This window comes from Ursus maritimus, unplaced genomic scaffold, assembly GCF_017311325.1.
Source record: "Ursus maritimus isolate PB19 unplaced genomic scaffold, ASM1731132v1 scaffold_30, whole genome shotgun sequence".
In the NCBI taxonomy this organism is placed as follows: Eukaryota; Metazoa; Chordata; class Mammalia; order Carnivora; family Ursidae; genus Ursus; species Ursus maritimus.
The window spans coordinates 17,238,467-17,251,052 of NW_024425564.1; the positions used below are offsets into that span (position 1 = coordinate 17,238,467).

General features: G+C 38.8%; 1 protein-coding gene across 2 annotated transcripts in view; it reads left to right on the forward strand.

Annotated features, from left to right (window-relative positions):
• FARS2 (phenylalanyl-tRNA synthetase 2, mitochondrial) overlaps positions 1-12,586 on the forward strand; it is a 524,673-nt gene that overhangs the window by 371,882 nt on the left and 140,205 nt on the right. For both annotated transcript variants that reach the window (XM_040645022.1, XM_008692843.2), the window contains exon 6: positions 10,853-11,004. In XM_040645022.1, coding sequence (XP_040500956.1) covers positions 10,853-11,004 — 152 coding nt within the window. The remainder of the gene's footprint in view (positions 1-10,852; positions 11,005-12,586) is intronic.

The window sequence follows — 12,586 nt, forward strand, 5'->3', positions numbered from 1 at the left end:
ATCTGCGTTTGTGGAAGTATGTTCTGGGAACAAAGATTTGAATCTTCATATTCTCGGAGGGGTCTGTGTCCTCTCCCACACGGAGTAAAGAACCATCGTGTAAGGAAATACAGAGTCTGCCCGGTGTTGCTTCGTACGCTGCTCTTCACCTGCTTCACACACGCAGCAGTGGTAGATACCTGTCTAAAACGAGAACATGGAAAAGGCAGGACCATGCCTTTGCCTTTTCCCCCTACAAAAGATATATGTCTGTGGACAAGAGACACACAGTGAAAAGTGAGAACGAAGACACGGCGCTCCAGGTTCATGAGCAGGGAAGGGAAACCAGTGGTTTGGCTCTGGCGGAGCGTGGGGACTAAAAGAGCTCTGCATAATGTGCTGGGCCTGAGTGTACTCTCTGCTTTAGAAAATAGGGTCTGGTAGTGGTTGTGCTCTCCTACTCTAGAAAGGAGGCAATTATCACTGCTGCAAATTGCCGCCGCCATGACCTGTAGCCCTGTAGCTTAAGCGAAGCTTTGATCATAGTGAGAGAGCAGGACAGAGACATGGCCTCTTATTTTAATTTTAATTCCAGTATAGTTAACATGCAGCGTTATATTAGTTTCAATGTATAATATAGGGATTCAGCAATTCTATACATTACGCAGTGCTCATCATGATAAGTGTACTCCACCTATTTCACCCATCCCAGTACCCACCTCCGCTCTGGGAACCATCAGTTTGTTCTCTGTAGTTAAGAGTCTGGGTTTCTGTATCTTTTTTTGTTTGTTTGTTTGTTTGTTTGTTTCTTAAATTCCACACACGAGTGAAATCATATGATGTTAGTCCTTCTTTGATTTATTTCACTTAGCATTATACACTCTAGATCCATCCATGCTGGTGCAAATGGCAGGATTTCAGTCTTTTTGTGGCTGAGCAATATTTCATTGTATATATACCACTTCTTCTTTGTTCATTCATCAGTTGATGGACGCGGTTGCTTCCATATCTTGGCTGTTGTAAATAATGCTGCAATAAACATAGTGGTGCGTATATAATTTTAAATTAGTGTTTTCATATTCTTTGGGTAAATATCCAGTAGTGCAATTATTGGATCATATGGTAATTCTATTTTTAGTTTTTTGAGGAATCTCCATACTGTTCTCCACAGTGGCTGTACCAGTTTGCATTCCCACCAACAGTGTATGAGGCTTCCTTTTTCTCCACATCCTCACCAACAGCTGTTGTTTCTTGAATTTTTTGTTTTAGCCATTCTGACAGGTGCGAGGTGATATCTCATTGTGCCTTTGATTTTCATTTCCCTGATGATGAGTGGTGTTGAGCATCTTTTCCTGTGTCTGTTTGCCATCAGTCTTCTGCCCATTTTTAAGTTGGACTATTTGGGGGCGCCTGGGTGGCACAGCGGTTAAAGCGTCTGCCTTCGGCTCAGGGCGTGATCCCGGAGTTACGGGATCGAGCCCCACGTCAGGCTCCTCCACTATGAGCCTGCTTCTTCCTCTCCCACTCCCCCTGCTTGTGTTCCCTCTCTCGCTGGCTGTCTCTATCTCTGTCAAATAAATAAATAAAATCTTTAAAAAAAAAAAAAAGTTGGACTATTTGGTTTTGGGGTGTTGAGCTATGTAAGTTCTTTATATATTTTAGATACTAACCCTTTGTCAGATATGTCATTTGCAAATATCAGATTTCATGTAGTAGGTTGTCTTTTACATTTGTTGATTGTTTCCTTTGCTGTGCAGAAGCTTTTCATTTTGGTATAGTCCCAATAGTTTATTTTTCATTTTGTTTCCTTTGCCTTAGGAGACATATCTAGAAAGGTGTTGCAATGGCTGATGTCAGAGAAATTGCTTCCTGTGCTCTCTTTTAGATTTTCTATGGTTTCAGGTCTCCAGTGTTCCTGACCTCCAATCTGGTCTCCAAGATCCTTAATCCATTTTGAGTTTGTGTATGATGTAAGACAGTGGTCCAGTTTCATTCTTTTGCATGTCGCTGTCCAGTTTTCCATCACCATTTGTTGAAGAGACCGTCTTTTTTCCATTGCATATTCTTGCTTCCTTTGCCAAAAATTAATTGACCATATAATCATGGTATCGTTCCTGGGCTTTCTGTTCTGTTCCATTGATCCATGTGTCTATTTTGAGCCATGGTCCCTTTATCAGGACCTGAGATAAGTCACCCCTGTGGCATCAGCAGCAATCTCACCATTGGGTGGGAACCCAAACAGCACTACCAACTTGATTCTGGACTGGGAATACAAGTACAGGAACCACAAAAGTCTCTAACCAAGGAGGGGTGATTAGGGAGAGGGCATTAGTGCTTGGGTCCCATACAAGATGGGTCTGCACGCACAAATTCCAAACAATATAAAGAACTCTGACCTCAGAGTGTCCGCTAACCAAATCAACAACCAGAATCTGAATTCACTGGAGAATAAAGTAAAATCAAAAAGTGTTGTTTAAAGAAAGAACGCCTAACATCCTTAAAGAGATCAATGGAAGATAATACCCATTAAAAAAATACAAAAGGAGAAGAAGAACAGGAAATTCTGAATTAGGGACAAAAACAGGCAGAAATAGAGTGTAAATTGATACGAAAAAGGAACAATTAGAAATATCAGAAATGAGTAACAGAGTCATTGAAATAAAGAAGAAAAAACAGATGAGAGTAGACTCAGTTCAGAAGAGAATTAGGAAATTAAGGTATTGGGGCACCTGGGTGGCACAGCGGTTAAGCGTCTGCCTTCAGCTCAGGGTGTGATCCCGGCGTTATGGGATCGAGCCCCACGTCAGGCTCCTCCGCTATGAGCCTGCTTTTTCCTCTCCCACTCCCCCTGCTTGTGTTCCCTCTCTCACTGGCTGTCTCTATCTCTGTCGAATAAATAAATAAAATCTTTAAAAAAAAAAAAGGAAATTAAGGTATTACTAAAGAACTCACCGAGAATACAGCACTAATACGTGAAGATTAAAAACCTGAAACTGAGTTAAGAGGAGATAAAGAAGCTCCACAATACATGTTACTGAGAAAAGAATGGCGCAGAAGGAGTGGCTGGAATTTTCCAAGGTGGCGCAAAACACACGAGCCCTCCGATTGCAAGTACACCCTGAATGCTGAGCACAATAAATGGAGATGAATGCAGCCCAGGCCTAATCAGAATGGAATTGCGGAGCCTCTAGGATAAAGATAAAACTCTTCACATCTGCCAGGAAGAAAAGCCAGATTCCCTACGAAGACACAGCGCTGACTGACACAGCAGACTTGTCATCAGCATAATAAGTCTAGAAAAATATTTTCAAAGTGCCAAGGACAGACAATTATAAACCTACAATTTTGTGCCCTGCTAAATGATTTGTGTGAGGGGTTTCAGATGCGTAAATACTGAGAGTTTGCCTCCCACATATTTTCGCTGACGAGACGATTAAAGGATGTTCACGAGCAAGAACACAAGTGAGCAGGAACGAAGGCCGTCAAAGACTACGAAAGGCCTGTGATTTCCCCCTGCTTGCAAGGTCGGCTGCTGGCAGGAGACACGAGAGGCTCCTGGGTCAGAGACAAAGGACTGTTACAGCCCAGAGGCAGCGGGAGCTTCCTGTTCACATTGCTTCTCCTAAACCCCCAAACCCCAGAGGGGCGATGCAGAGAAGCCCAGGTGGCTGCTGCTCGCACGCTGGGCTTAGAGCACAGGTGAAAACCATCAAATTGAGAAGCTCTACAATCGTTTCGTTCTTGGATTATGTTTGTTTGCTTGCTTTCCTTCCATTCTTTCAAAGAGGCTCTGAGCCAGCCTGATCTGTCTTTTGCCCCTGAGGAAGACATTATCTTTATTCTCCTGGTGAAGAAACAAATCTGCTCTCCGCTCCCAAGGGAAAGACTGCCTCTGTCTTCCAAGGATGTTTGTCGATGCAAGTTGTTACAAGTTATGTGGAAATTCCATGGACAATTGCCTCCCAACAAAGAGGACAAATATAAAATTAAGAACAATTTTTAGCTTAAATTAATCATTGTCTTAAATAACTTATTATTTTGTGTGTGCTTTTTAAAGGATAAAAATCTAATAGTTGGGGAGAAGAGCTGTTTTAAAAAAAACAACTAAGGTTTCTGTCTTATTTAAGACCGAATAGAGATCCTAAATAAATTTAGGCTTTAGAGCAGTTTATTAAAGGATATTTGTGTGTGTGTGTTCAAGAATAGACATACAGAGGTGCCTGGGTGGCTCAGTCAGTTAAGTGTCTGCCGTCAGCTCAAGTCATGACCCCAGTCCTGGGATTGAGCCCTGTGTGGGGCTACCTGCTCAGCCAGGAGTCTGCTTCTCCCTCTCCCTCTGCCACTCCCCCTTGCTCATGTTTATGCTCTTTCTCTCTCCTCTCTCAAATGAATAAATCTTAAAAAGAAAAAGAAAGAATAGACATACAATTTACAGCTTTTTCAACTGAAGAGGGAAAAATATTAGAATGTTTTTTAAACTGACCAACAGAATACAAGAAAGAAGAAAATTTAGGAAAAGACATAGTTTGTGGGATCTATCTAAAGAGGTATTTAGAGGAATATTTATAGCCTTATATGCTTTTACTCAAAACTAAGAAAGCCCCAAAATACATGAGTTATTTTTTCACCTAAATAAGCTGGAGGAAGAACAGAATAAAACCAATTAAACAACAAGAAAGATAATGAAGATAAAAGAAATTAATTGGAGCAGAGGAGAAATGCACCCCACTTTTGTGTGTCTCTTGTTAAGTACCTGGACTCTGGCATTTCAGCTGCCAATGTTCTCACCTGCAAGTCTGGAGACTTGGGTCTGAAGACATGAGTGAGCCTTTTATTTTTATTTTTTTAAAGATTTTATTTATTTATTTGACAGGAGACACAGAGAGTCAGAGAGCACAAGTGGGGGGAATGGCAGAGGGAGACGGAGAAGCAGGCTCCCCACTAAGCAGGGAGCCCGGTGCGGGGCTTGATCCCAGGATCCTGGGATCATGACCCAAGCCGAAGGCAGACACTTAACCGACTGAGCCACCTAAGCACCCCAAGTGAGCCTTTTAAAGGGAAGTGGGAGCAGTGGGGAGAGTAAAAGGACATGGGTGTAAAATTTAATAAGCAAAACTATTTCAAAGAAAAAGAAAAAGGAAAAAAAAAAACAGCTTCAGAAACTAAATTCATGTGACCCAGATGGCATGGAGAATTTTCCTTTTGGGAATCATAATTATTATTTTAAAAATCCAAACTATTCTGGAATATTTGGGAAGTGTGGACACAGACTCCATAATGTATAGTCAGTTCAATATGAGTTCAACCGGCATTTATTAGCTGGGTACTGTAGTGCTGCTGGGCTACACAGGTAAAGTCCTGGTCCTGGAGGACATAATGACAGGGACATGAACCTACGAGGGGCAGAGGGGCACTCAATACAGCCGGAGGATTTGGAGTTAGGGTGGCACATAACTCCATGATTGTTCTGTCCCCCAACCCCGAACAGGAAATAAAACAATTCTTGGGTTGGAACTGTCAATAATTGGCAGAGATAGGAGGTTTTAAAAAGGGCAAACTGTGAAAAAACATTTGTAGATTCCCAGGATTAGCTCAACCTAATAAAGTAAGGATATTATTCCAACACCATTAGAGGTAGCCAAAATGCAATAAATGTAAGGGTAATGCAGGGGAGGGGAAAAAATATTTTTCTTTCTACCCTTCTTGGTGTCTGCTGGTGCTTTACAACAATAGACAGATTGGAAGAAACAAGTTTATTAGTGTGTGCATCATGCATGAAACACACAGGAGTATGAGAGAGGAGTAACTCAAAGAGTTGGTTGGTAATTGGGCTTATATAGCAGCTTAGCAAACGACCAATAACTTTTTAGAGAAGTAGCAAGGCAGGGAAAAAGGATCTTGAGTCTCTAGGGGTGGTGGAAAGGTAAATATATAGGAAACTAACCGAAGATAAGGGCGTTAGTCAGTTTTGGTCTGTAGATCTCTCTGGTGTTATCTCTGAGCTGATAAGGGTCTAGAGTTGTCTCCAGTGATTGGAGAGGGGAGATGGTACACCTTTGCAAATTTTTTGTCCTGCTCTCAGGCAAATTGTGTGCCTGTGTTGTGTTGGCCCCGGAGCTGAGAGCTTTTCTTGTATGAGCCTCTTTTCAGTTGCTTTGAGCTCAAAGTAAACCTTGGACCAATGTTACATGTTTGCCGGTGGCCTTTTTTGCTACTCGCTGACAAGAAGGGGGGATTACAAGGGTGTTTAGCATCAGTGTTCACAAAGCGAATAAAGTCTGAGTTGGGCTGACCTCACTAACTGGGGTGTGCCATCCACCTATACCCAAACCACCCAAGGCCACTAGCATGCAGGGCTCATCAGTGCATTTGCTGCAGAATTCATGTTGAACCTTAACTTTTTTGCATCTTAAAGATAAAGGCAAAATCCCTTCTTGAATACTTTCCTTCCTTCCCCAGAGTTAATCATTGTTTTGAAGTCCAGTATAGCCTTCCCACATCTGTTTTAATACAATTTATGTATTCATATTTATTATTGCCAGACCTGTTTTTAAACTTCGTGTAGATATCACAGTGAACACATCTTAATACAACTTACTTTTTTAAAAAATGCGGCATATACTTTTTCTGTATTTTAGCCATAGTGATATACGTACCTCTAGTTCATTCACTTTAACTCTTGTATATCGTGTGTATAATGATACATGTGAAATAATAATAATTATATGAGGTAAATACTAATAACCCTCCATCTTTCAGATGAGGAAACTGAAAACAGAGATTAAGCAGTTTGTCCAAGTCAGATAGTTAGTAAGGAAGATTCAAATGAGGATCGCACATTTTGCCTTGTTCCATTCCAATAGCTTTTCCTGTTTCCTGCCTTGGGTTAGGATTTATAATGTGACAGAGCAAGGGTGCGAGAGGGTATCCTCATGTTGCTTTTGACTTTATTTCGAATGCTTCTAAAAACAAAATTTTAACTTTAATATGTTTGCTATAGGTTTACAATAAATATCTTGGAAGGGAGGAAGTTGCCTTCTATTTATAGTTTGCCAAAAAACTCTTTTTTCTTATAATGAATAAGTATTATCTTTATCAAATACTTCTTTCTGAAAAAAAATCATGTTTTTTTTCTTTATATGTTGATTAGTAGATTATTTTTTGTTTCAAAGCATTCCCATTATTCTGTAATAAACTCTACTTGGTCATTTTGTGTTCTTACTTTAATATGCTGTTGAATTGTATTTGCCAAAGTTACATTTAGGACTTTTTATGTAGGTTGTAAGGTGAAATTGGTCTACAATTTTTTAAAGTTATTCTGTGATTATCCAGCTTTGGCTTAAAGTTTATAAACTTATGAAATTAGTTGATTTTTCCCTCCTTTTCTATTTCACGAAATAGTTTGCTTCACCTGAAATATTTGATAAAGTTATACTATGAACCATCTGAGTCTAACACTTTTGTTGTGAGATTTGATTGATAATTCAATTTGGTACATTGTCAATCGGTTTAAATTTTGTCTTGAGTGAAAATTATCATTTAATCCAAGTTTTCAAAGTCATTGTTATTAAATAGTTCATAATATTGACTTGTGACTTTTAAAGTCTCGACTATAACTGTAGTTTTGATCACCTTTTCAATTCTAAAAAACAAACAAAAACCACCATGAATTATAGAGACAATCTCAAAAGAACAAATCAATTCATGGTTTTTTGATAAAACTAATAAAATAGACATTGCTCATTTAGATCAAGAAAAGAAATGAGAAAACAAAAATAATACCAGATGCTATTTAAGGTCTGTGAAAGGATTTCAGTCTAAAATGGATCCAGAAGATATGAAACAGAGAATCTCATACATGCTCCCTCAGAAGTATGGAACTTGAGACTGATTTCCTGTTAATGCCTGATTTACAGAGGACTGAGACTCATCTCCTGATCATTGAACATCTGCTAAGAACCTTTCACCATCCTCCAGCCAGTGAACTCACTGCTTGGACTCTGGCCGGACGGCCTTCGCTAGGCACTCCTTCCCATTAATACAGCTGCCCCAAACCCTCAAGGGACTCACATGCAGCATGCATTTTCCAAATTGCAATTCCTCTGCTCTTCCCAAATAAACTCAGTTTCTGGTAATTCAAGCTTGCCTCAGTTTACCTCTTCATTTAGGTTAACAGGTTTTTTTTTTCCAATTCTAAAATTATCTGGTTTTGTGATTGTGGATTATCAAGTTCCTGTCACTTTGCCTGTCCGCCTCCTCTTTGTCATTCCACGTGGCCACTATCTCCTTATCACAGCATAGCCAGGGATGGAGGCAAGTCTCTATGCCTTATTTACCTGCCGTGTCCATTAGCTGGTCTGGTGAGAGACAGAAGAACAGCTAAATTGATTACTGTAACGTTGCCATTGCTCACGCAAGGCAGTGTCATCATGCGCTCTTGATGAATACCTACAGTGTCACGGAGGCTGTGCAGGGTAATAGAGATTTGGAGGTAAAAAAAGATACACACCCCACCCTCAAAAATTGAAATACACTGGGAAGACAGACATTAAGTAAGTAATTACACAAATAATGATAATAACAAAAAGTACCATGAAAGAGAAGTATAGGCTGCGATAACAAGGGACTGCTGGAGTCTGTGAGGGTTAGAGGTGAACGTGGTAGTTGAGGAGCAGAAGTAGGGTTGGCAGGGCAGGAAACGGCATCTGGAAGAAGAAGCTTATGTGTTCATGAAACCAAATAGCCAGGCTGCTGTGAACCTGGAGAACAGAAAGAGCTAGAACTTTTCAATAATTGGGGACTTTATCCTAAGATCAATGGCAAGCCACTGGATAGTTTTTACCACCACCTCTGGCTAAGCATCAGAAAGCCTACATTCCACTAAGTGAAATAAGTCAAGCAGAGAAAGACAATTATCATATGGTTTCTCTCATCTATGGAACATAAGAACTAGGAAGATCGGTAGGAGAAGAAAGCGATAAAGAAAGGGGGGGTGATCAGAAGAGGGAATGAAGCATGAGAGACTATGGACTCTGAGAAACAAACTGAGGGCTTCAGAGGGGAGGGGGTGGGGGAATGGGATAGACTGGTGATGGGTAGTAAGGAGGGCACGTATTGCATGGTGCACTGGGTGTTATACGCAACTAATGAATCTCGAACTTTACATCAAAAACCAGGGATGTGCTGTATGGTGAATAACATAATAAAAATATTATTATGAAAAAAAAAAGAAAGCCTACATTCCAGTAGCCGTAGATCTGTAGTTACCTTATTTTCAAAACAAATTTTCCCCCTCAAAAAAGTAAAAGTCACTAGTAGTATCCCACATCTGACACATACCAATTAGTATAATGAATGCTTCCTTTAGATAAACCATTACTTTAAACTTATTACATATAATTTGTTAGCTTGAACTAGTTTGCAATGCAACAGTCTGGGCTTTTCTCCCTGGTTTTTAAAACTGTGATTTACTGTAAAATGTATTTTTTAATGTCTTGGGGACTTCTGGCTGACAGCATTATTTTGTTATTACCGTGTTTATTGTTGTCAGTGGGTTGCTGAAACAAATGCTCGGTTGGGCACCTCCCATGTCCGTCATCAGAGGTCAGTAGTACCTCAGCTTGGGTCAACTCAAGAGGACATTACATGCTAATTCTTGGCAATCCCAGCCTTTTACCCAGTCTCCCTAAATTTCCATGCTCCTGAAGTGGCAAAAGGATGTTGTCCAATAAAAATCAACTGGTATAACCACCATACTCCTATCATGTGTTGTTACATTAACCCATGGAATGATTTGTCATAGGATCTTGACTTTACTGTAGGAGAGAAAACCAAGGATGTTTTTCAGGAGCCATGGTATTTTGTCAGAAGCACCTAGATGGTCGCTTTATTATGTTCGTTTGAAATGTGTGTTCTGAACTGATGGATTTGTCTGACAACTTTATTGATATTTCAAGTTGAATAATCATTTTTTGTGTGAGTGTTTGGTTCTTCAGAGGTTTTGCCATTTAAAAAGTTACACTTTTCTGATCAGCGATTCACCAAAGGGTTTATGGTGATATCAGGCTTGGTGTAAGCCAGTTTATAAATGTGCTCTTCTAACAGATTTATTTATACTTTAGCACGTATCCCCTGAGGACTTCATAGTTATGTAGTGAAACATTTTCATTGTGGCAGTAACTTACAGACCAACACTTATTATATATATATTTATATGTGAATAAGCCACGTAAACAAAGGCAGTAACTTTTAAAAGTATCTAATTTTAAATGTCTATCCAATATAATGATGAGCTCGAATAAACTGAGAAAAATAGGATAAAGTGGGGGAAATGGCTACATTTGTGTTTATCCATCCTTAGAGCCAAAATTTGAAAAATAACTCCCTAAGTGACTACTTATCATCCCAGTCCTTTATTTTAATAATTAGAAATACTAACAAATAATGACATTACTAATTAAAATATCAATTTTGGCAAGCCTTTACTTATTTCTCTATTAAAACGACTTCCTGAAAATATCACAGGAAGTTAATGAATCACTTGTTAATTAAATTTGAACTTTTCTCCTCTGGTATTCAAATGAAAAAACTGAAATATGATATATTCAAATTGTTTTATACTAAATTGAACATTAATGGTTACATAAATATAATATATGGTAATGTTACACATGAATGTGATAAGAATCTATAACATTCATAATGGAATTTGCTAATTTTGAATATTGGCTTCGTTTTATTCCTGAAAATTCAAGTGCTGAAATAATGTTTTACCAGCATTTTCTAATTAGCCAAGTGTAACTTTCCATGAAAAATTTAAACATTCTCATCCAACTAACAAATCAATCTATCTTTTCTTCTCTTGTTTTGTTAGCCTCTTAGCAAATACCCTGCTGTGATAAATGACATCTCGTTCTGGTTGCCCTCTGAGAATTATACAGAAAACGATTTCTATGATTTAGTACGAACAATTGGAGGAGACCTGGTGGAAAAAGTTGATCTGATAGACAAGTTTGAACATCCAAAGTAAGTAAAAACACTTTCTGACTTTATCCTTTTTTTTTTTTTTTTTGGTCCCTATGTGACAAATGGTGTATGAAAATATATAATAAAATTTTGCTGAAACTCAATGCATGTGAGACAGAATGTCTCCAGAATTTATAGTGAATATATAGTGTATCAGAAAAGACTTTTATATCAGTCCTTTCTGAAAATCTTTCTAAAACACAATTTTAATCTTTCCTGCCTTAGTAAAGTAAATATGTGAAACAGAATGTTTTAAAGATCTTGGAGTTTTTTAGTATTGTTTTTAGAAGTGATTTCTTACCATATCACATCCCAGGAACAGAGGAGATGTGGCAGAAACAGGGGTTTGTGGGGAAAAAAGCTGTTTTGTCAGTCTCTCAGTGAATATTTATTAAGCACTTGCCACATGCCAAAAGCTGTAGTGGATCCTAGGATGAAGTTTAGTAACTTAATCAGGATCCATCTCAGTGTTGGCCTGTTCTCCCTGGTGTGTGTGTCTGTGTCTCTCTGTGTGTGTGTGCGTGCTGTAGTCTTACACTAATCAGATTTGACTCTACTTTGGTTTCAGAAAAGTTTTCTTGAGTTATATCATTAAGGATTTGTTCTGATCCGTTGTTCTGTTCTGTTTCATTCTTTGGGAATTCCACTTCTGCATGAGTAGGCTCTCCTTTATCTGACTTCTCTACCTATTGCTTTCTCTCTAATGTTTTAAAACTTTGTTTCCACTTCATTTTGACTGCTTTTCTCATTGCTACCTTCTCTGTCCCTTACTGTTTTCTGCAGTCTCTTCTTCCTTGCTCACATTCCATTTCCACCTTCGATGACTTTGTTTTTCCCCCTTTTTTGAGTTCTGCAAGCTCACATTTCATTTCCTCCTGTTCTCTTGCCTTCTACTCTCTGAATTATTTCTGCTTTGTAGTTTTACTTCATAGAGGAATTGCTTCATTTGGCTTTAAAAACTTATTGCAGGATATTTGCCCAGCAATTTCTTATGATCCAGCGGTAGCATTTTCTTTCTATGACTTCTTCGTTAATAAGTATTTCTTTCATCTTCCTAGTTTCTTTCCCCAGTTATTAAATTGATGTACTTATGGTATGCATATGATTTGCCTTTTTGTTATTTGTATTTGAATGGCATTGGATTTTCTGAACCAGCTATGTGCACAAAGTCAAGGTGTGAGGTTGGGGGTTGACATGGCAGGGAGGGGCTAGGGTGATCATTCAGGCTAGTTGTTTTCACCACTCTAAGGCTTTCATCCTCTCCAGTGCCAAGAAATAACTCTTTCTTCGAATACGGCTCATTCATCTCATTGATTCCTTGTATAGTTCTGCTTCCCACCCCAAATCTTCTTTTCTTACAAACAAAAAATTTGCCTTTGTTTACTTCAGTTTCAATACTTATTGGTGATAAAGATTTTGAACTTCAGTTTATAACCCTCAGCTCTGAGAAATGTGTCTTTGCTGATATTTTCTGAGAAATGCCAATGTGTGTGTTTCTTTCCTTCACATCTTCTCATTGGCTTCTACTTGCTTTCAGCTGCTTTTGGCAGCCTTTAAATATATTTTGGAGTTGGCAGATGAT